The sequence below is a fragment of the Vespula pensylvanica genome, chromosome 20 (assembly GCF_014466175.1).
Source record: "Vespula pensylvanica isolate Volc-1 chromosome 20, ASM1446617v1, whole genome shotgun sequence".
NCBI classification, from domain to species: Eukaryota; Metazoa; Arthropoda; class Insecta; order Hymenoptera; family Vespidae; genus Vespula; species Vespula pensylvanica.
The window spans coordinates 290,241-313,415 of record NC_057704.1 but is presented as its reverse complement, the minus strand read 5'-3'; the positions used below and the strand labels follow the sequence as shown (position 1 = coordinate 313,415).

At 42.5% G+C, this 23,175-nt stretch overlaps 4 protein-coding genes across 8 annotated transcripts; 2 read left to right on the top strand and 2 right to left on the bottom strand.

The window, feature by feature from the left end:
* Positions 1-4,265: 4,265 nt before the first annotated feature.
* On the top strand, positions 4,266-13,258 carry LOC122636055 (proton channel OtopLc-like). 4 transcript variants are annotated; one of them, XM_043826896.1, is made up of 11 exons: positions 4,266-4,289; positions 8,479-8,699; positions 8,831-8,995; positions 9,315-9,568; positions 9,654-9,829; positions 10,095-10,256; positions 10,393-10,659; positions 11,749-11,999; positions 12,097-12,230; positions 12,321-12,556; positions 12,694-13,258. In XM_043826896.1, exons 1-11 carry the CDS (start codon positions 4,281-4,283, stop codon positions 12,988-12,990), a joined length of 2,172 nt encoding a protein of 723 aa, XP_043682831.1. In that variant the 5' UTR covers positions 4,266-4,280; the 3' UTR covers positions 12,991-13,258. The 4 variants fall into 4 exon arrangements, with proteins under 4 accessions (XP_043682831.1, XP_043682835.1, XP_043682834.1 ...); XM_043826900.1 differs by lacking the exon at positions 4,266-4,289 and adding an exon at positions 6,982-7,390 and having other exon boundaries at positions 8,479-8,758; XM_043826899.1 differs by lacking the exon at positions 4,266-4,289 and adding an exon at positions 6,982-7,390 and having other exon boundaries at positions 8,134-8,758.
* Positions 13,259-17,136: 3,878 nt separating this feature from the next.
* Positions 17,137-18,405, bottom strand: LOC122636059 (RING-box protein 1A). The gene is made up of 5 exons (XM_043826905.1): positions 18,265-18,405; positions 18,108-18,135; positions 17,869-17,990; positions 17,611-17,696; positions 17,137-17,436 (listed from the first exon to the last, which is right to left on the bottom strand). The coding sequence occupies exons 1-5, from the start codon at positions 18,355-18,357 to the stop codon at positions 17,424-17,426; spliced, it is 342 nt and encodes a 113-aa protein (XP_043682840.1). The 5' UTR covers positions 18,358-18,405; the 3' UTR covers positions 17,137-17,423.
* Positions 18,406-18,731: 326 nt separating this feature from the next.
* Positions 18,732-19,772, top strand: LOC122636058 (vacuolar-sorting protein SNF8). The gene is made up of 2 exons (XM_043826904.1): positions 18,732-19,517; positions 19,609-19,772. The coding sequence occupies exon 1, from the start codon at positions 18,741-18,743 to the stop codon at positions 19,494-19,496; it is 756 nt and encodes a 251-aa protein (XP_043682839.1). The 5' UTR covers positions 18,732-18,740; the 3' UTR covers positions 19,497-19,517; positions 19,609-19,772.
* On the bottom strand, positions 19,547-22,547 carry LOC122636056 (sodium channel and clathrin linker 1-like). Of its 2 annotated transcripts, XM_043826902.1 has the most exons (8): positions 22,079-22,547; positions 21,890-21,974; positions 21,315-21,801; positions 20,540-21,243; positions 20,232-20,311; positions 20,032-20,160; positions 19,766-19,927; positions 19,547-19,680 (listed from the first exon to the last, which is right to left on the bottom strand). In XM_043826902.1, the coding sequence occupies exons 1-8, from the start codon at positions 22,114-22,116 to the stop codon at positions 19,653-19,655; spliced, it is 1,713 nt and encodes a 570-aa protein (XP_043682837.1). In that variant the 5' UTR covers positions 22,117-22,547; the 3' UTR covers positions 19,547-19,652. The 2 variants fall into 2 exon arrangements, with proteins under 2 accessions (XP_043682837.1, XP_043682836.1); XM_043826901.1 differs by having other exon boundaries at positions 20,232-21,243.
* Positions 22,548-23,175: the final 628 nt, after the last annotated feature.

Below are 23,175 nucleotides of genomic sequence, written 5' to 3'. Positions count from 1 at the left end.
GGCGAGGTGCGCTCGGGGAATACGAGAACGCATATTTTGTTCCTATTATTGTTGTTGTTCGGGTAAATCGTCGAATTTTACGATCGATCGAGCGTTTAATTTAAACTACTATAACGGGAAAAGAGAAAAAGGATAGGCAGGAGCTAAAGCTGTTCGTTTAATTTTAAATAAAAACGATCCTCGTTACGGATCAAACGATATTCGATTGAGAAAATCGGGATGGCACACCCACGCTCTGGCGGCTTCGACCATCGTCTTCCATCGTTCCGTTTTATCTCCTCTGGTTAGAAAAACGGTAACTAGATACGTAAGTCACACGGTAATACGTAGACGCCTCGGAGAAGATCGATACTATAAGATTCCATGTTTTTCATAATCCAGGTAGAGGTCCTATGAGGATAAGTCGCAAAGAAAGGAAAACGGAAGAAGAAATAAAGAAAGCGGAGAAAAATCGAAGCAGCATGGACGCAGACGTCCGGGTTTCGTGACAGGCGAGCCGTTCCATAAAACTTGGTTCGTTGTCGACGAAACCTGCACGATCTGTAACCACGTCGACGATTCGAAATTTATTTGAAATCCAAATCTACGAGGGAAGACGGTCTTGGCGCGATTTAAGAAAGACGATCCTATAGAAATTCATAGAGGTATGTCGTTGCGAATCTTTACTGTTGCGACTCCTTATCGTGAATTACTCCCCAGCGGGGAAGAGAGACAGATAGAGAGAGAGAGAGAGAGAGAGAGAGAGAGAGAGAGAGAGAGAGAGACGGAGAAAAAACGTGATACCGCGAGAAAGAAAAGGCGAGGAAAAAAAAGGAGAAGACTGGCCAAGCGTGTCACCTGCACCGACGATGATTAACGCAGCTAGCAGGTACGTACACTACGTTGGCTTCTTTCCACGCCAAGCGGCACGTGTCGCGAGTATAGAAAAAAAGGAAGAAAAAAGAGGAAAAAAAATTCAACGCCGTCGTTAATTACCGAAGTCTCCCCGCTACTATGAAATTAGAGAGAGATTAATATCGGCAGCGATAGTATAACGCAGCCGTGTAGCGGCTGCGTCTGATGGAATAAAAATAAAGTCTGCGATCTTTTTTTTTTTTATTTCTTTTGAGAAAAAAGTGGTAACAAGATCGCAACGAAATGGGTACGTATAAAGAACCCTTCGGGAAAAAGAGTTGTTTGGTTTATTCATTAAGACCTGAAATAAAGAAAACATTCAAAGATAATTATTTCTATCGACGAAATACATATCCTTTTTTTATCATCTCCGCCACGATACGTCTTGGAGCGAATCACCGCGATCGACGTGTTCTTCGAGAAGAATTTTTGCTCAAAGTCGAGAGGCGTATTATCTCGTAGTCGTTTCCGATAAACTCGCTCCATCCTTTCGTTATGCGTCAGACATACGGTAGGAGAAAACGCGTTAAGGGAAGGAGATTGGGGACCTGTGCGGCGTTCGTACGAAGTAGTAGGTATGCATCACTCGAGGTCTGCTTAGGGGTTTACTTAACTTGAGATTAGCTCGAGGTTAATTCACTTAGAAGGAGTCGGGCTCGGGCACTGCTTCGGGCTGCTATTAGGTATTACTACTAGCATTAGTATTACCAGTTTACTCGAGCCCCGTTACCAGGGCATGCACCGTCTCTCTTTCCTCTTCCACTTCGTTCACATATGCTCCCTCCTCTATGTATCTTTCTCTCGATTCTCTCGTTCCTTTTCTATAGCACGCAACTACGTTATCTCGAGGTCGGAGATTCCCTATGAGAAAGCGGATAGATCCGAAAATTAACGAGAAGATTTTAGGGCCGTAGTAAGACCGTTCTATTTCCTCTCGACGATCTTCGTCGCCCGTAATAACACGACTTTTTCGGATTTCCGTAGGAGTCGGAAATTATCGGGAGGATTCGGGAGAAACTTCAACGTAAAATCAGGCAGGGCTTCTTTTCTCGGTTCGTATAAAAAATACAAAACTCGAAATACAGTTAGGCATTTCGATTGGAATCGGTCGAGGATCGTGACGTTCCGTCGTAACGTCCGGGCGTGATAACGAATCTCAATGACGATCGTCCGTCGCTCGCGAATGCGTCGAGCGCCACGTCGATCCGTGTCCGTCCGTTCGATGACGTTTTTCTTTTCTTTCCTTTTATTCTATATATTTTTTTCTTTTCTTTCTTTTTTTTTTCGTTCGATTCTCCAAACGAACGAAGATTTTTTTTCTATCGATCCTACGAATACCCGTCAATTCCCTTTCGATCGCATTTAAACGATTCAATCTCGTCGAAGGCGAGATCGCTAATCGCATCGCTCGTTGGTTATAAAATAGCATGGATTTTCCTGAATAGAAGAGACCCCAAGAGTGGACCGGTCGCGTTTCCGTGTAAACGCCAATCGAAATTCGCGTGTAACGCGTCCGATTCGACCGTAAGAATAGCGATAACGAATGGTTCGTCTGTCGTCCGTCGGTGAATACGGAAACGTAAATTCTCGCGCGCGCGCTCGAAGAGCCGTTCGAGCGACCTCGCGAATGGACCACGCCTGTTCGACAGAGAACAACTTTCCAATCGCCGAGCGTAAAACCAAACCACATCGCTTCCGGAATTTCCTTCTTTCCTGATTGACAAAAAATTGTTTTTCGTTTGATCTACAGATTCGTAATCAAACGACTCATTGTAATACGCGATAGTGTCCAGCTTTGCAGATTTTCAATTCCGAAGCTTCTTTTTCGACTTCGAACTCGTTCGAAGCGTTTCTCTCGAAGCACGTTTGCGCTCATTTCTAGCAACGAGTTTACCCCTAACAATTTCGCGCACCGCTGTAAACGCATTGAAATGCACAGTATTAAATTGCACAGCATGCCGTAAATCGGGCTTTATCTTTCTTCTCTCTCTCTCTCTGTTATTCTCTCTTACCCTTCCGACTTCTTTAGAAGAGTACGCTATATGAAGCTAGCAGCGCGTTTACTCGAGCTTCTATCGCTGGAATGCTTTTTTCTAGCTTTTTCAAACCAAGGATGCTCGAGTCACGCTCAATTTCGATATCGCATATAATTCAAATAACGAGAGATACGTTCGCTGCGTAAGTTTCCTTGCTATTTCGATGATTCCCCATACGACGATTTTCTATCGCAAAATCCAAGATAATTGACTACGCGAGAAGGTTGCGGAATATAAAGACGCGAATATCGATAGATACGTATAATGGAGAGAAATCGAAAGACAGAACGAATGGTAGATAGGACCGATTTCAATTATAAACAGTGTTGTATCGTAAAGTGGTGAGCACCAAGCGTGGTATTAAAGTCAGAGGCTTCGCTTTTCCTCCCGAAACCCATACCGACTGGTTTGCACGCGAGGACATTCATCCATTTCCATTGAACTTCGGGCAGTCTCTCCCTTGCACCGTACTCACTATAGCTGGATCCTATTATTTCATTAGATCATCTATCTCCTCGGTACGTTCATTCGGTTTCTCCCTTTTCCCTTCTCTTTCTTTTCGCAGTAACATATTATTGGTCGGCTCTCTTTTTACTTTTCTTCTCTGCCCGCCCTCTCTCTCTCTCTCTCTCTCTCTTTTAATATATCCGTTCATCCGTCCGTTTATTCCGCCTATCTGCCAACCTTAATCTTTCATTGAACGTACGAAATAAATTTTTCATTTCCTAAGATATTAATTTGTTTGGAAAGAACTAATATTGATAATAACGCAATAAATTGAGACTTAACGGTATGTACGCTCGAGGATTCCTCGAGAAAAAAAAAATTGACGAAAACATTCGAACGTCATTAAAGATGCATTCTCAACATTTCTACGTGAAAGAATCCATTTCGCCGTGGAGGGACAGAAAATACTCTGACACGGAGCGTGGTCGAAGTATACGAAGAACGGTGATCGAACTGTCCGAGCAAATCACAGTATCGTCCAGTTCGCGCTACTAAGCTTCTACGTTTCTCGTATTTCGCTCCTTCTCTCGCTTATCGTACCTTCGACCATTCTCTCGCTTCCTCGTTCTCTTTCCTTCTCGCTTGTTCGCGAACGTCGGCGCTAACAGGAAGCGATGACAGCTCTTGTGACAGCCACGTGACGTTTGCGGCCACGCCGGCAGGCATCTAATTATCGTTCCCTGCATGGGCGGACTAAAGTACCGGGTGTCCTTTTACAAAATGTCCTGCCAGTATTCGACATCGATGTCTTTCCATTGAAAAGCTAGGACGCGTATTTGGAATCGATCCTTTGGCAGATCTCGTCTAGAAGATTAGGTACATGCTTTTCAAACGGAACGAACGATGATACGAGTAAGTAAAATTTTCTTGATTTCGTGACACCGTGTACGTCGAATGTAAAATAAGTTATTCTACAATATCTAGGTGTATTACAAAGAAAGTCGTCATTCCCTATTTTCGTCGACGTCGTTACGATTTGCACCGCGCGAATCACGCTATGTAATATAGTTTATGGAGACACGAAAAAGTAGGTAAAATTTCTCGTTTGCGTATGGAGAAGATAGAGGCTCGATACCGCGAAAGGAATGAATTATAATTACGTTAGTCGATCGAACAAAAAGTTGGTCGATAGCTTGTTCGCCGCGTAGCGACGTAACCGAACGAAATCGGGTATTGTTCGAGAACTCGACGACGGTCAACCAACACCATTCTCTTCTTCCGTTCTCGGTAGCTGCTGACATAGAACGACTACTACCACTACCATCACCATCGTCGCTCGTTGCGAAGCTTCTCCCTCCGCTCGGAGGGCTCCTTTCTTCTCTTTTCCTCCCGTTTGTCGTCGACGACGACGACGACGACGACGACGACGCAACCGCGGACGGCCTCTGAAAGCGGTTCCTGATCATTCGCGCGTACTATATTATTTTTCTCTCGGTAAACTAGAACGGCGTATAGCAGGTAGCGTTATCAAACCAAGCATTGTCTAACTTTAATTGAAAATATTGGAATAAATTTTCCAATAGATGCCGCCAATGAAACCGTCGACAGGCCGAGTGGCCGCTTTCTCTCTCCTCTCTCTCTCTCTCTGTCTCTCTCTCTCATTCTCTGTATCACGGAGGCCGGTGGCCAGTGATGGTTGCGTTGACCACGATGTACGGATGAAAGAGAAAAAGAGAGAGAGAGAGAGAGAGACATGGACGTTGGTGAGAAAGGACAGGTAAATAGCCCGTTCGCGGTTCGATTTATAACGGCGCGTATCGTTCGTGCAAAAATGACACTCGGTTCTCGCAATCATTCGAGCGTTTTTGGACGATCGAAAGAGCGCCAACCAAGCGGTCGTCGGTCGATCGGTGCCAGCGCCTATTTCTCTTTCACCTTTATTTCCGCACGACACAATCACGGCACGCGTCGCATCAACAATTTCAGTGATCCGGCAAATCAAGTTCGGTCCGTTGCCTTCGTATTCGAAATATGTATGTTGCATCGTCGTCGTCGTTGTTCCGTGTAGAGAAAGAAATCGAAGTCGTCGAAACGTTTTCTACCCTCTGGCAACTCTTTCTTTTTTCTTTTTTATCCGTATAAGCAGATACACCTGTAGAAAGAATCGGTGCATAATGGAGTTTCGTCCTCCATTTCGTTTATTATGCCACTTGTGTCATTCCTTTGGTCCTATTCAACGACGAATACCAATCAGTAACGTTTGTACGATCAGAACTTGCGAAAGGCTACCTACCGATCGGTCTATCTAAATCGCGCGATAATGATAATTACGTGTAATGGATATTCAATATTTATCTAAATCGAGAATTACTTTTCTTTTAACGTACGGGCAAGCAGTCTATTCGTAAACTTTGTTATTTACAAATAATGATAAAAAAAATGAGAAAACTGACGCCATTGGCTCGTCGCATCTTCGATACGTGTAAACGTTATTAGCACGCCGTGATATATTTTTCACCTTTCCGATATTTTAGGATAAAATCAGAAGGATGATGCGGGATACGTACCAAGGAAAATTTGGCCGAATAGAAGAAAGATCTCTACGCCGTATGCTATTCATTTTTCGCGAACGGTGACAAAATAAGAAGATCATTTTCGACGATATGCTGAAAGACTAGCTTCGGGCTATGTTTTGAATCCTCCATCGGCATGTACGCTCTGTCCGGTGCGAATAAGCTCGTACCTCCGCGATTATAACAATTAACGGAGGACAAATGGATTTCGTATGCGCGCGGACGCGCCCTCTTTCCCGGTTCTCGCGACAGGCGGTAATGACGCTAACGAATCATCGTAATAGCGACATTTCGAGTCGTCGCGATCGACTCTATCTCTCTCTGTCTCTCCTGCCCCCTCCTCTTTCCCAATATAGGACCTGCAATCTCTCTCTCTCTCCCTCTCTCTCTCTTTCTCTCTCTTTCGACCGCTTATCGAAGTCGATCATTCAATTTCGCGCTGCAAATTGTCCTTGCCGGAAACTCATATCCGGGCACTTCCGGTTCTCCCTCTTCCATCGCTTTGGTCCCCACCCCAGGAAAGAGCTCTATCTCTCTCTTTCAAGGACGACGAGGAGTCCCAGAAACAGGGAACCACCACCGTCGCCGCTGCCATCGCAGTCGAACCCGACGGAGGATGGCTCTTCTAGTCGAGCAACGCGGATGAGCGACGAACTCCCTTCCGGTTGTTCCCTCCCTCGGTCCCCTTCTCCCGCCACCCTTCTCCTCGTCCTCGTCCTCCTCTTCAGAATCCATTTCGCTCCGTAGAACATCATCGAGGAACCGAGTTTCACCTGAACGTAGGTCGGTCTCTCGACGTTCCTTCTTTCGTCGTTTTTTCATTGAAAATAATGAAACGGTCGTTAACTCTCCGTCCATCTGACATTATGAGATTTTCGAACGCGTCTCTGGCTTAAATTGATTTGTTTCTGTCGACGAGCTTTTTATTTTTGGCGCGACGATGTTTGATCGTCTTTAATTTTTAGTCAAACGAAAGTCAATCATCGGCCTGCGAAATTCGGGGAAAGCCGCGTTCTTTCGAACGAACGAAACGCATTTGTGTGCTACGTACGACGTCGTACGATACGGTAATCGAGCTTCGGCTCGCTAACAAGTATCGGCATTGCTCGCAATTAGTACCGTTTAGCGGGAACAATCTAAATTTTCGAAGCGTTTCGACAAATATGTATATTCCGGGCAGTCTCGCGAGCAAAGGATGATGCAGGCGTCATTATCGGTTTACGGTCCACGTAACTCTCGCCCGTTCGTACTCGTTACGCTCTAAAAGATCGCCCTATAAATTCTGTCGCCATGTAAAAGTCTCATAAAATAATACGGAATCTACCGGTACGGTCTTATAACAATCTATGCGATATCGTTGAAAACTCAACGCTCTCTTGCCGACTGTCTCTCGACTTTATCGAAAGTCGACGAAATTTCTCGTAACGTCTCGTAAATCTCGTAAGGTTTTACTTTTCTTTCTTTCTTCGATACTTTCCCTTTTTTCTCTTCCGTGACTCTCGACTCGAGAAAGACATATCTCGTATCCGTCCCTTATGCGAATTTCGTCTCTCCGTGGGAAAAAAAAGTCGATATATGTATATCGTAACGGCGCGTACCACTCGCGTATTTAGCTTCGGAGCAGCAATTTTCGTTCGGCGTAGAAATTAAAAGGACGCCGCCATTATCGATAACTCATTAGGACGATGTACGCTCGACCGAATGAAATTTATAATTTCGAGAAACGACCGAAACGTTACGCGTTTGTCCAATCGAGAGCAATCGATTATCTCCTTCCACTGGATGGTAAAACGAATGCGTTTACAATGTACGTATATCGCTTCATTCTTCGTTTTACAAAGTGCTAATAAAACGTGCAAGTAAAATGAAACTGCACTCCCGGTCGAAGGAACATCGGTGCGAGTACGATAGAAACGGTCAAGGAAGAAGTAACTCGTGCCTCGCTTTTTAGTCTTTCGTATTTCTTTCATCGGGTCGTCCCGAACGAGGTCCTTCGATCCTTTCCCCAAAGATAACGAGTAAGCAAAGTTATAACGTCGGAATAGAAACGCGGTTTCCTTAATTTTCGCAAAGAGAATTGTGCGCGATCGTCCTGTCCGCTTTCTACGCTAGAAACAAACTAGGCTACGCGTCTATAATGCGCGTTTCATTCCAGTGACGCGGTTCTGATGATAACGTCACAGTTTCCAGGATCCTTTCAGAGCGATTTAAACGAAAGTTTGTCAGTTTAACGCCGACACGGTCGACTAGTTTTACACGCGCTGCAAATTATCATCGATAAACCATCTTCTACTTCGCTAGCGTAAAGGAATATACTTAAAAACGTTTTACCTTCGCGCGCACACTCGATTTATATTTCGAGAGAAACGATTAAGAGCGTGACTTCGAAATAGAGGACAAAAAGGACAAGTAAGAGGGAAAAAGAGAAAGAGGAAGAGAAGAAAAAGAAGAAGAAGAGAAAGTAGTTGGCCGCCCTGCTAAAAATTCAAACTCGCGAATTTACTAGAGAATAAATTTCCAACTTTCAGTCAGAAGGCGAATCCTCTCTGGCCTCATCCAAGCACGGCCAACCTGAAAAGTTTGACGCATTGTCGGTGAATAATCGGAAGCGATTGTCACGCTACCTTCGAATAAAGAAAAGAGAGAGAGAGAGGGAGAGAGAGAGAGAGAGAGACCGTGAAAGGGGGAGAATTTTAAACGCGTTTCTTTCCTTCTCGCGACGAGCGCATCCGTGCGTAAATATTAATCCGTAAGTTCGTTCGTAACTCATTTTGCTTGGATATCTAAGCAAATGGCCAACGTTACAAAGTAAGTCGTAAAGTTTAATCGATTGTTCATTACGAGTCATACTTTATTTCTAATACCTTCGCATCCGTAAAGTTCTGAATCTAAGGAATCGACGGGAGCTACGTCTACCCCGATGACGATTACCACGGAAATAGAGAACAGCAAGTATTTGCCTTCCTCTCATGGAAGAATCAACGGTCCGAGAAGGGAAAGCAGCGGATTTAACGCCGTTATCCATCACAAACGAGGCCTCCTAGGGTAACGTCATTAAATGATCTCGTTCGAACGTACGTACATCTCGCTTTATCTCGCAAAACGATCCATCGTTCTCCCTATCCTTCTTCGATTCGTTTCAAATTCTCTCGAGATATAAGAACATCATCGATAAAGTCGAAACACTGTCGAATATCGAAAAGGATATACCTTTGAATATACATGCATGCAACGTGCATAAACCAAAGCAAGATTTACGTTATCGTACGTTTCGAAAAAAAAAGAGCATAAATTGTGAGATATAAGTCTGGAACGTATCGTCCGTGCAAACGAAAATATAGCATTTCCCATTTTCTATCGGCAGAGCTCTTATTTCTGGAATAGGCAGTAATATGTCGCTGCCTTCTTGCATGCCGCACGATCAGGATATCTCGCAAGGACACGCCCCGAGCGTAGGACTACCGATATCGCTCCGTACGAATCCAAAACATTTAGAAAATCAAACAAACAATCAGTATCAGTCCGACGATGATCGTCGAAAGTTGCGAACGAATTATTTGCAATTAACGCCGGTCAATACGGCTTGCGCGTCTTTGAACGCTCTCGACGTCGATAAAGGTAAATATTTTTTATTCAATTTTCTCAGAAATTCTTTTCCAGTTTTTCGAGGGAAAGATACGTAAACGTTTTCGACTCACATTAGCGAAAGCACCGATCTTGAAAGTCATGCAATCCACGGAACACGAATCAAAACATAAACATCCGAGAGAGTTGATATCCACCGTAAGCATGCTTTACGCCAAACTGTTGATAGTGATAGGATTCGCGTTGCCAGTTACAGCCAGCGTCAGTCATAAAGTACCGATCGCTTTGAATCAGGTACGTCGAAGCAAGCTCATCCATTTCTTTTGCATTCCTTTTCCTCGAACCGAATAAATGCAGCGGAAATTATTGTCAATGGTCGAACGAAAAAAAGAAAAAAAAGAAAAAAAATTGGATAGTTTGCGACGTTAAGGCTAAAAGTTAAATAGTCCTTCTTTTCTCTCTCTCTCTCTCTCTCTCTCTCTCTCTCTCTCTTTCCTTCTCCGTTGTACTTTTTTTAAATGCCATACATCAAAGGATACGACGGAACTCGACTTTTCAGGGGTTTTATTTATACCTCTACCTTGGAAGCGTTACTTTCGTGATCACCATGTACGCCAGCATGCTGAAAGACAAAGCTGTAAAAAAGCTGATACTGCAGGGCAAAAGACAGGAGGAGACCTTTACCTTTGATGAAAAGGGTGCACGTGTTCACACCAGCCAGGTACAATTCCCTCTATTATTTTTTGTCACTCTTTATTAACGTACTACCACTCATTTGCTCATCGTTAGCTCGAACATATAGATTTGTAGTAACGAAAGAGAGCAAAGTAGAGATTTCTTCTTTTTCCTTTTCTCAGGCGCAACAATATGGAAGCTTTTGTTTGAGATTCGGCGCTGTAGGATTTGGTGCCGGTTCATTGGTATTTACCGGATTGCAAATTGGGGCGGAAATAGCTTCCGGGCCATTCAGGGCGATTACACCAGCCGCTAGATTACTCCTGATCACAGCTCAGATGCACTTTATATTCCTTAACAGTAAAAATCTTGAGTTTGCGAGACTCGGTGCACTCGCGAAATTAGGCCTGATGCATATGATCGCGACGAATCTCTGCGAGTGGCTTCAGGTAAGCGAAAAACGCCCATCTATTATTTCACCTTTTTCGATATTTTTCTAACCGACCAGTAGCTCGATGAAAACTTTTTGTCTTTTTTTCGAAGATCCCGATTTCAGGTGATTCGCGTCGCAATTATTTACAATTCACTGTCTCTACTTTGAATCTCTGTTAATAATCGTTAGAGAAGGTGGCACACCTTTCCCATGCCTCTACATATCTACCTACGCGCATAAGCGATAATTTCGATATACGTTATCCGTTAGATGTACAGCATGGATGCGCATATTATCAACATATCATTACTTCCACAGCGAATAATGAAGTACTCCGTACGCCTCCTCTCGGCCCAAATCAATATGACGTAATTCGAGTGTAGTAATTCAAACTAATTCGAAAAACATTAGGTACAGATATATAGGATGCATCGTTCCGATGGCTTTACCAACGCTACGTTTTGGAAACGTTAAACGGGTAGATTATTGTACGTTTCTTCGTTTCATTTCGCCCTGAATCGGAAAAATTCCAAACTGTAAATGAGAGAACGTGCAAGGACATTTCATTCGAGAAAAGATAAAAACACAAAGGTTCGACCAATAAATGCAAAGCTCATGAAAATTACGTTGCCATGATCGATAAGCTTTTAATACCTATGTGAATCGATTAAACGAATTTGGTATTTATCGAAATCGAACGTAATATTTATCGGCATCCAATTCGATATGAATATCGGAAACAAGTCCCATGCGTTTATAAAGCAAAGCCCGCAACCCCGATGTTTGTCGAAATCGAAGTCGGCGCTTATCGATATTGAAAATAATAATTTCGCGATAAAGCGAGATGAACTTTCGGCGTTCGGATTCGAGCACGAGCCAAGTGAATTGCAATTGATGTGTATATATATTTGCGCGCGCGTATATATATATATATATACATATACATATATATGCGTCAGCAAAAACGAGAAAGAAAAAGGTAGCGCGATTCTCGCGATTAAAATTAATTCCTAATTGATTGAGAGATTAAAGCGATTAGCAAAGGCTATCCAAACTGTTGTACAATTTTTCGTATACGGCTCTTGTGCGACGCCTTTGATTTCAGGCTCTCATCGAGGAGACACACAACGAGATCGATCAACTGGGCCACGCATACGAGGGTGACGAAGGGATTCTGAAATCGCTCTTAAGCGACGCCAGTCCCTTTCTCTTCCCTTGCACGATCGAATTCAGTCTGATATGCGCGGTAATACTTTTCGAAATGTGGAAGAGAACGGACGAAAGAACCGAAACGAAGAGCGAACATTCGGCAAGATCGATGCATAGACTCAGTATCGATTGCACCAGTGCTCATAGGTATCACTTACTTCGAATTTAAGAGAAGAACGAAAAAGAGAAAAGAAGAAACTAATTCGCAAGGTCACAACTACGTAAGGTTTTCTTTTTTCTTCAGAGGCCTCTTTGGTGGAATACTTTTAGTAGCTGCTACGATTTTAAGTTTGATCATGTTTTTCGTTTTGAAAGAAGCAAAGCACAAGATGGCGATACAACAAGTTACTGCCCTAGAAGCCGCGATCTTATCCTTAGGTAATAGACTTTATCCGATGTAACAAACTCGAACCCTTCATAGCGATAATTCAATCGAACTTTGATATCTCGATATTACGTACGACACAGGTGTAGCCGCTTCTATATCCGGTGCTTGGAAGATTCGAAATTTGGAGGAAAAAGTATCTTCGAAAGCTCCGCGACTGGACTCGACTCTTTTGGCGGCAGCTCAGGCTGGAATTTATCTGCATTGTCTTTTTGGAATAGTCGGTAGCCTCTTAACCATGGGTCCGATGTGGGTGCTGTCTTTGATTACGGATTTCTTAACCTTGGTGCAGAGCACCTGTCAAACTTTACTCGTTAAAGTAAGTCTCTTTTCGAAGCGGTCAAAGGCCGTCGTCGAGTCCATCGATTTTATCGCGGAAAAGTCCAAGGAATTTTCTTTTGACGGCAAGTCTCTCTCTCTCTCTCTGTCTGATCCCACCAACGGTATCGTGTTTAGATCGCATGGAGACGACGTTGCACCACTGGAAAGGAGAAACCGGGCAAAGAACTGATCACGTTCCTCATCGTCGTCAACATAGCTCTGTGGACGGTGAATACCTTGGAAAAGTCTCGCGCCGGTGTACGCCCGGATCATCTTCGTTTGTTCGGTGTTTGGGCTTGGACCATCATTACCCATGTTTCCATGCCGCTCGCGATCTTTTATCGATTCCATTCCGCAATTTGTCTCTTCGAGGTATGGAAGAGTTGCTACAAGTACAGACCGTACAACGAAAACGCTCGTACGCTCTGTTGAAAGGCTGTCCCTGAATCGATTCTCCGTCTATAACGTAGTCCTAGCAAATATTTTCTACTACGTATTAAATTGAAAATATCTTTGGCGTAAAAAGAAAGTATTTTCTTTTAACAGGGAGAAAGCTCTACTTTCTTTCCAACCTTTTCGAATAAAATAAAAACACGTTCGTCGATCATTCGCGATCTTAAACCGTAGCAGAGTTCGAAGCTTTTAATGTAAAATGTAAAAATATTATCGCGCGAGTTCGAGCAAACGCATTTCCACTGTACTCTCTCCCTCCCTCTCTCCCTCTCTCTCTCTCTCTCTCTCTCTCTGTCCTTCTCTTTCTCTCTCTTCCCCTCGCAGGATGACTCCTCGTGCCTTCCCGTGAAAAGTCAGCCATGGATGAAAGGAACGGCGAGCCGCAATTTCGAAGATCGCGTCCGTTGAAATAGAAGAAGAGAGAAGGGGAGGAGTTTGGCCCTCTTTTGAAAAAGTCGAGACGACGAAGAAAAGTAGGAGAGTGGAAAGGCTCGATGAGAATGAGATAAAAAGAGAAGGATAGCAATGGTTCGAAATTGACGGAAGGCCGACCTTAGTAGGTTTTATCGATGTGCTCGAGAAAAAAGGGACGAGGGACGATAGCGTCGTAGGAGGTTGCGAACGATGGCGAACGTCGACATTTTGATACGGTTTACGCCGTAAACACATTTCGGTAGCAATCACGTCACGAAGGGAGCAAGTCGGTCCGAGAGCGAGAGAAGTAGCCGATGCTCGCTAACTCGGAGAGAGACGAGGAGAGACCGAGTGTGCCCGGTGAAGAGCTCTTAGCCAACCCTTTGTGTTGCTCCTAGCACCTCTGCCTCTCTGGCCCTGAAGAGGGCGACCCGGCTTCTCGGCCAAAGCCCTCTGATTTACTTAGCCCATCGAGTGCTCTCGGACTCGTCCGCCCAAGAATACCATATATGCGCTTCTACTACAAACTACGCTTCTTCGTGGCGTCGTCCTACCATGCTACCGCTTTCGACGAATTTCGACCTTGTACGACTACGTCTTCTCGGCTACCTTCTAAACTAACCTACATAAATTAACTATATTCCCCCTCCTCTCTCTCTCTCTCTCTCTCTCTCTCTCTCTCACTCGACCTCTCTTCCCTGCACCGAGTTTATTCGGGTATCCATTAGAACCACCCATTAGAGATCTCCTTCTCCCTCTCTCCTCGCGAGAAAGATTTTATTCGATTCGATCTATATCTAACGCTCGCTTTTTCGAGCACGGTTGATTCGGATTTCGGTCGAGTCGCGGTCAAGGGTTCGTTCGAAGAAAACGAAGGACGTCGAAGAGTAGGTGTCCGAGAAAAAGTCGGAAATCGTTCGAATTCGTTAGTGGTCCGCTAAAGAACTCGAAAAGCGACGAGGTAAGAGGGCCGACTGGTCGTTCGAGAGTCCCCATTCTTTCCCCATATCTTTTCTTTCTTTTTCTTTCTTTCCCTCTTCCACTCGCATCTAACGAGAATTTATCGTAGTCCCGTTACCACTAAACTCCGCGAACTATCGCCATTACCGCCATCGTCGCGATTGTTTTATCGCCGTTTTCGCGCGAATCTCTTCGTGCTTCTTTCAAAACTTTTCATAATGTTTTCTCATTTTGATCTTCGAGAAATTCTCTCTCGAACCTTAAATGCAATCCACCGTAGTGGAATAACGTCTGGCGAAAAAGCATTCGTACTCTGTCGTTAAAAATTATTTCCTTTTTCTCCGATGCAAAGCTCCTTCGAGAAGGATTTCCTTGATTTCCCGGACGTTTTATATGTTTGACGTTGGCGAAAGCGGGTCGACAAACCGCCCTTCGACCGTTCGCACCGAGAAATCTCACGATTTATCGGTGTACCGAGACACCCTCCCGAGTTCTCCTGCCGACAACCTACGCCGATTCCAGGTGTATGGAAAAGAGAACGGATAAAAGGAACAACGGCGAGGAACCGAGGAAACCCTGATATATCCGCCAAACAGCGGGATCTCGAACGCCCGCCGGATTTATCGGTACTACGGATAATGGATGGTCTAGACAAGAACTTTTTTAAATAATACGTTAAGCACTCGACCGCGACGATCAACCGGGTCGAAGACTCCGAACGTTTAACGGTTTCCGCATTAAAACGTAAATATCAGCCTTAGTTCCCTTTTAAAAGTCGAACGTAGACACGACGGAAAATAAGATTCGTAACGAAATATACCTAATAGCCCGGACGAGCTCCGACGTTTTCAGTTAATGCCGATTATTAAGCGCATTCTTGACGGAACGGCAAAGTTTGAAGTGCTTCGAGCGAACGTTAAAGAGGAGCCACGGGGACTCGAAGGATGCTCGTCTCGCGAATAACGTCGGAATGGAAAGAAGGGAGATGGTCGATCGGTCGATTCTTGAGAACGTATTTAATTCGATTGGCCTTTGCCGCCATCGGGCGAGCAGACGAGAAGGGTGAGACGAGGCGGGACGCCAGACCATTGTGGGGGTTGAGAGAACCTCTGTTTCCGGAGGAAATGAGGGCTTCGCGACTCTCGCTTTTCCTCTCTCCCATCGCCTCCATTGCCCCCGTCTCCTCTCCGCCCGATAACCGAGCATCCTTTCGTTTCGTTCGACAAGGACGACGAAAATCGTATTTATATTCCATCTCTCGGGCTCAGGTAAATATTTCCAGTGGGTACGCACCTGAGAGTGTCGCGAAACGAAATTCTCCAGGAAGGGGGAAGCTACCCTAAAAATCAACGTCGTTCCACGGGCTACCGAGCGTCTTACGAATTTATCCAAAAACCTTCTTTTTTCTTTTTTACCCCCCACGGGCGTCCTATAGGCGTCCTATTTTCCGCCTAGTACGACTCGCGAGCTTGCAAATTTTCCCCAATTATTTTACGTTCTTACGTATTTGGACGCGAGAATAAAAAAGAGAAGAAAAAAGAATTTCTATATTACTACTTAATATACCGTGAAAGGGTCGCCTCCTTAATGAGGGAAATACAGGTCCTATATAGATCCCTGCGACACATACAGGTAGCCGCGATTAAACGGGAAAAAAAAGGAAAGGGGAAAAAGAATTCTTCGTGAGCGTCGCGCATTCGTCGATGCTATTTCTCAGGGCCATCGTAAAAGTCGGTCGACGTTCGCGAATGTAATTTTCGCTGTATGCCCGGATTAGAAGCCAGCTCGTCGAGTTCTCGTTTTGCGGCCTGACAAGTATTGCCCGATGCTTCTTCTTCAATGCGTCGCGACTGGAAAAGGTATTCGAGATGATCTTGAAGCGATCGATCGGCCTCCACATGACGTCAGGAACCGCGTCGCTCGTACAAAGGCCGGCTATTCGTGATCAAGAAGATACGTTGCCTCCTACAAGCTCGAACCTCATTCAACGAAGACGTCTCTTTGGGATATAGGAAGAATATCCGTGATTGGAAATATATCGTCATTGCCGACAGAAAAGACGTTAAACCTGCGATAATGTTAGATAAGCTTTATTGAACAATCGTATTTTTCCTTGTACAAAAGAGCTACTCGCCAACCAAGATAACTGGCGAATTGCCAATTAGACAGTCGATAAATTAATTTCTCTTTTATTACTATCAGAAATTTTATTCAAGCGAACGTACTTTGAATTATCTATCATTTAGCACATTTATCAATGTCATAATAGATCAACGACAAAACTTTTTTCTTTTAAACTAACATTTAAAAACGTCGAAAATCGAAAGAAACGTCTCGCATTGCGTCGTTCTATCTCGCTTTTCGAATAAGACAGATTGGGATTCGAGACGACAGGACGAAACTTTTGCTCGGGAGAATCTTGCGGATAATCGGATCATCCGTAGCTTCGGTAAAAAGACTTGCGAGTAAAAAGGTTGCGAGTATTCGCAGCCACCGCAAAAGAGTCGCTTTCATTTTGCAAATGATATAGCTGAATCGGCTAATATATAGTATAAATTATATATATATATATATATATATATATATATATATATATATACACATATATATGTGTATATATACTCTCTCTCTCTCACACACACACACATGGTGTATATTTAACGACAACGAAGTCATTCAATTTTCTTTCGACAAAATGCGTGACTTCCACAAGAGGTATAACGAACTTTTTACGTCAAAGTATAATGTAAATTCTATTTTATAGACTCTTATTTATTCCAAAGCTTACAATTATACTTTATACCATCACATAAAATATCGAATTAAAGATCCTATTCGTACTCCCTTACTTCGTATATATGACAATCAGTAATCATTAAATTTAACATCATCGCTTTTTTCTTTCCATTGATATTACCTTTATTATCTTATCACGAGAGTCGTTTTTCATGTCCACGCGTCTTATATGTTATCTTATACTTGTGTCGGTTTTAGAATTCCCACGAGTTCTGATAATTGTGGCTGTGGAACACACCTGGCTAATGACCGTATCTGTTGAGAAAATAAAAAGAAAAGTTTACAAACCAGTTAGAAAGAATTCCTATATATTAACGAACGTCGTCATCTTCGACAAAGACATTCAATGTGCTTTTAAGGAGAACGCACGAGCATTTTCAAAGCTATAAGAAGCTTGCGCGTTGTAGCATTTCTTAATACGATACTTACTTTTGAAATTCCCATTCACGATTATCAAGAGGGCAAACTTGTCGAGTCTTCAACCACCGAGAGATGCAATGGAAATGGAACGCATGCTGTGCAACAAAATGCAAAGCTATATTAAGGACTTATTAAGGAAAAAGAAGGTAATGTCAATGTAAAACCACAAATATAGACTATAGATATATCATTCTGTACTTATTAAATGCAAAATATGTGATAGAAATTTGCCTAGATAAAATCTATATAGAGCGCTCTAAAACTTACGTTACACACACCCCAGGCTACTGTACATTCGTCGCTAGTAGCAGAGGCTTGATTAGCCTGGCATTCTATACACAAATCCATTATATGATTTCGGCAAATAGCGCAATTGTCCACCACGATATCTGGAATACAATGAGGTTACAATTATACCAATGTTATTAAATACGGCATCTTTCGGAATACGCTTGATTGTTTACATTGTTTTGGCATTTAGCAATATCGCTAGATGGAATACATACCCCAAGCCCAAAGTGCTACGGCATTCCACTGAAACAAACAAACGTGCGTTATAATGAGACGGCAAAAACAAGGTTATAAACTTGGCATCGTATATTCGTGATGAATAAAAATAGATAAATATAAAACTTATATTTTTTGCTTTACTACGTTACGAACCTTCTTCACTTCGAAACGCTTTTTTTCTCCTTTACCGCTACTCGAAGTAGGTAAATCACTTTCTTCGTCGTCGATTTCCATTGCGGACGCCATGTTTAAATTTTGATATGTTTAGCCGAATGACATCTAGCGTTGTACTCGGAGCGTATTTGAAGCGACATGCTTGACAAGAGTGACAGAAAATTGGAAATGCGTAAATAATATTAATTCTTTTGAATATTAAGAAAATGTTACGGTATATAGAATCCTCTTAACAGTATCGAACCGAGTAAATAATTTCCCTGCGCGTTCGTACGCACCGCCGATTTAATTACAAAACGATCGTACGATTGATAGGTTACTTTTATCGAGCAAGTAGTTTAAATTTCAAATTACTCTGTGAAATTAATCATCAGTTATCGCAGCAAAACACTCGATCATTCTAATACACCTGTTACGAATTCAATTTAATATCTGTACCTTCGAAGGATCGAAATATGAGGAGAAAGGCAGGAATTGGCGCAATTCATAAACAGAAACTCGAGCAAGAAAAATACAAGGATAAAGGTACAGAGATACAAGAGAATCAATTTGAACAAATGACCAAACAAATGGAAACGTTTCGCGTTAATTTAGAGGAGTTTGCAACAAAGCACAAAAACGAGATTAAAAAGAATGCACAGTTTCGGCGTCAATTCACCGAGATGTGTGCCTCCATAGGTGTAGATCCATTAGCATCCGGAAAAGGTTTCTGGTCGGTGTTAGGAATTGGTGACTTTTACTACGAACTCGCGGTACAGATCGTGGAAGTATGTATGGCTACCAATTACAAAAACGGCGGCCTTATATCTTTGGACGAATTAAGAACACGTTTGGTACAAGCCAGAGGTCGTCGTAAAGAACATCAAGAGATAACTAACGAAGATCTGTTGGCAGCGTCTAAAAAATTGAAAATTTTTGGAAATGGATTCGCGATAGTTCCAATAGGTAGAGGAAAACATCTAGTCCAGTCTGTTCCAGGTGAATTAAGTATGGATCATACCGCTGTGCTGCAGCAAGCTAGCTTATCTGGAAATGCGCACGTTTCGAGGTCTATGTTAGAAAACGAATTAAGATGGGAAAGAGAGCGGGCTCAGAAGGCATTGGATCACATGGTGAAGGAAGGATTGGCTTGGTTGGACGAACAAGGAGAACAGGAAACCTTGTATTGGTTTCCCAGTCTGTTTACAGCCTGTATCGCGTCCAAAGAATAACATTTTTTAATATTTTATCAGGTAGGAATCATATTTAAGATATAGTTATATTTCCTGTATGAACATATATTTCCAAAATAGATAAATCCGCCGTATTTTGCGATATTTACAGAAGCCAAGATGTGATATTAATCCTATGAGCGTGACATTATAATGTCACCTGACTTTATTTCCTTCGCTGCATCTAAAATATACACAAAGATACTTAATACGCAAAGAAAATCTATATCCCTAATATGATACATAATGAAATAAATATTTTAACATACCTCGGAACACTCTGTATTTTATGTTTAGTAAGTTCTTGCCGACACGAAAACAATTGTTTATTCAATTCCTCGTTCTCCTTTCTCAGCGCATTTATCTTAGCTCTGTGTTCCTTAGACTTTTCTTGAAACTTTGTTGTCATTGACTTGGCTTCTTCCTTCCACCTTGAACAATCGAAAAAAGAAGAAATCGAGATTAAAGATACGAGAAGTTTCCTCGAATCGAAAAAGAAAGAAAAGAGGAGGAAAGAAAAAACCATTTGGATTACTTTTTGCTAAGTTTCTGATGAACCTCCACGTGATGCGACAATTCTTTTATCTTTCTATCGTATCGTTCCTGCGCTTTGTTCGTCTGTTCCAATAGGAGCAGGCGACAACAATGTTCCTTGTTCTCTATCCTGAAAGAAATGCACGCCCAGCATGTGAAATCGACGATGAAATTAAAAAAGATTTATCGGTCGATGCTTACGTTACGGGCGAACCGAGCTTTTTCGTTTCCCTTTCCACGGTATGTATCTGAGTTGCAAGTACGTTCGTACATGGCCCGTCCTGTGTCAAACAAGTTGCTTTTTGAAAATTGAGTTCTAAATCGTGAATTTTATTTTCAAGAGCATGTTTTTCATACTCCCGTTTTTGCATTTCACGATCAAAAGTCGTTTCTAAGCGTTTAATTTCTCTTTGAAAATTTTCTCTATCTTCCAAAGATCTAGCCAAACGTTTCTCTAAGTCATTGCACTGCTCTATTACGTTTTTTGTTTTTTCGTTAGCTCGCTTTACCTGATGTTCCATGCTATCGCGATTCTCTTGTTGCATTTTTCTTAATTTATCATTAGCGGCATTTAACTTTTCTTCCAATTCAATTACTTTGGATTCTAAATGCCCGATCTCCGCGTTATACTTTTTTCTCTGCGTGTCATCGCTGTCTCGGAGTTGTCGTTCCACGCAGTGTAGTTTTTGTTCAAAGTCCAATATTTTCGTTCTCGACTTTTGCAATACGTCCTCAGAATTCTGACGTACCTTTTCAAGTTCTTCCTGAGAAACTCTATAATCTTTTTGTACGTTATCTAATAGCACCGTTTTTTGTCGTAATTCTGCTTTAAGCTCCTTGATTTCGGACGTATATTTTTTTCCGCTTCTTTCGTAACCGTCCTTTATTTTCGTTATCTCCTCTTGTAACATGACGGTATGTTCTTCGGTTATTTTCGACAATCGAAGCTCGAGTCTACCTTTTTCCTCCGATACGTGTGCTTCTCTTTGCGATATCAGATCTTTTTCTCTTACCGCAATTTCTACCAACTCCAAAGCCTCGGACATTTTATTTTTTGTTTCTTCGTTTCTGGCAATCAAAGATGCAGTAAACTTCATAGCTTCGTTCAATTTACTCTCCAACTCTTCTTTTAAATGCACTGCCCTTTGGGTATCCGCTTTTGCAGCAGCTAATTCGGTCTTCAACGTTTCGACCATCCGCATACTATTCCTATCTTAAATAAGAAACACGTACGATGCGTAACTACGGTAATAGATAAAAAATATGATTAATGCTTCAACGCACCTTTCTCCAGAGTATCTTTTTGTAAAGCTTCGTATTTTCTTGTAACATCAGTTTTTTCTTTGAGCAAGTCCTCTATCTTATCTTTGCTAGTTTCCCACAACGCTTGCTGTTTTAAAAAATTTTCTCTCGCTTGCAATAACTTGCCTTCCAACGCTTTGATAGCTTCGGAATAGGTCTCCTTGACGTTATCGATATGCTCTTCGTACAATTTGGAACTTTTACCGTCGCTCCTAAAACTCTTCAATTCTTCTTCCAGAGCACCTACGGTTTTTAACGCGATTTGCCATAGTTGAAAGACCGAATCTTTTTCCATTTGTAAAACTGCTAGGCGTTCTTGCAGATTCATTATAAGTTCCTTATTATGTATGCTCTCGCTGCTACACGTTTCTACATGAACCCGAGAAAAATGATCCTTAACCAGGTCACCGGTATCTCTACTGTCGTTTCGTAGAGCTTCCAGCGCGGACCTGATCTTATTTTGTTCCGTCTACAAAAGGGTTTTGTTTAACATTTTTTGTCAGATTTTTATTCCATAACAAATCTTAGTTTTAACAAAGGATATCGGCAAAACTTACCTTGCACATGGTCAAGTCTTTTTTAAGAGTTTCTACCACTTCATCGTACTCTTGTAAAAGTGAATTTTTATCGCGATTACTATCGCTGTTAAAGAAAATCAAAAAGAATGAAGAAAGACGACAAATTTAGATAACAAGTACATGTGTAAGAACATCGATATATCTCAGTCGCGTAACCTTAAAACTTACCCGTGTTTCGATATATTTTCTAGTTCGGAATCGATCATATTAACTCGTGCGATGACTCGAAAAGGAATTTTTATTACGAGGAAAGCATCTCGTTACATCCGCTCTCACTCGATACCCAAACACGATCGGAACGAAAAGTCGTGCAGCGAGAAAACGCGAACGTCCGCTTTTGTAAACACAACAAAACTCCTTTACCGACCGTACCAGCCACATCTTTTTTATCGATCGAACGTGTGCATGGAACGTGCGACGCATGTATACGACGCGCGTGCATCAAACCTGGCGATATGAAATTTCGAAATCGATCGGAACGTTTCGTTTCTTCGGACGAATAGAAAAAAAGGGAAAAACAATGGACGATTTGGACGTGGAAAGAGGTACGTAGTTTTAGTCAAGTACGAGTCTCGAGAAGAAACATAACTCGAATTTGCCTATCGAGTTCGTCAAATGGAAGAGACCGATGATGTACGTAGATACATACGTGGACAAAAGAATCACGAATCGCATTCGTCTCTCCGTGACACTTTCCTAACTCCTTTCGTCACGAAATTTTCTATCCGTTTCTTTTGATTTCGTATTTCGCGAGTGCAAATGATACGAATCGGACAAAGAATTTGTCGAATGCGACTCGTTGAAAGAGATAACGACGTTTGCGCGTTGCTAATAAGCGGCGATAATATAGGAAGCAGATAAGGATAGCGTTTCTCTTCGAATCGTTCAATTGCCATCAATTATATCGTCGAGTTTACCCAGCAACCATTTCGTACTGCACGCGACAGCACCGGTGGTACACACGTACGTACACGCACATACGTACCTATTCACGTATGTGCGTGGCGTCGTTATACCGTCGTGACTACGTAACGCAGTTATACCGCGTGCGGCACACGTGAATACGTTATATACGTTTATATCCCGGATTATGTCACAATTCTCCCACATAACAATTTGCCATAACAAAACCGTCGCAGCGGTACGTACACGCGTAGAGAGTGCATCTGTTTAAGCGGAAAATGTATCAAACGCTTTACCAAGCGAATATTTGCGAATAACTTGACTTTTTTCCTAACCTCGTTATCGTTAATTTCCCTCCAAGT

Bases quoted from the DNA above. Each gene is read 5' to 3' on its own strand.
- LOC122636055 (XM_043826896.1), top strand. The intron at 8,996-9,314 runs GTAACGTCATTA...TTCTATCGGCAG, and splicing joins CACAAACGAGGCCTCCTAGG to AGCTCTTATTTCTGGAATAG. The intron at 12,231-12,320 runs GTAATAGACTTT...CGTACGACACAG, and splicing joins AGCCGCGATCTTATCCTTAG to GTGTAGCCGCTTCTATATCC.
- LOC122636059 (XM_043826905.1), bottom strand. From the start codon at position 18,357: ATGGCGTCCGCAATGGAAATCGACGACGAAGAAAGTGATTTACCTACT. The intron at 17,991-18,107 runs GTATGTATTCCA...ATTGTATTCCAG, and splicing joins CGTAGCACTTTGGGCTTGGG to ATATCGTGGTGGACAATTGC. The intron at 17,697-17,868 runs GTAAGTTTTAGA...TTTGTTGCACAG, and splicing joins TAGCCTGGGGTGTGTGTAAC to CATGCGTTCCATTTCCATTG.
- LOC122636058 (XM_043826904.1), top strand. From the start codon at position 18,741: ATGAGGAGAAAGGCAGGAATTGGCGCAATTCATAAACAGAAACTCGAG.
- LOC122636056 (XM_043826901.1), bottom strand. From the start codon at position 22,116: ATGATCGATTCCGAACTAGAAAATATATCGAAACACGG. The intron at 21,975-22,078 runs GTAAGTTTTAAG...TTTCTTTAACAG, and splicing joins GAAAATATATCGAAACACGG to CGATAGTAATCGCGATAAAA. The intron at 20,161-20,231 runs GTAAGCATCGAC...CATTTCTTTCAG, and splicing joins AAGCTCGGTTCGCCCGTAAC to GATAGAGAACAAGGAACATT.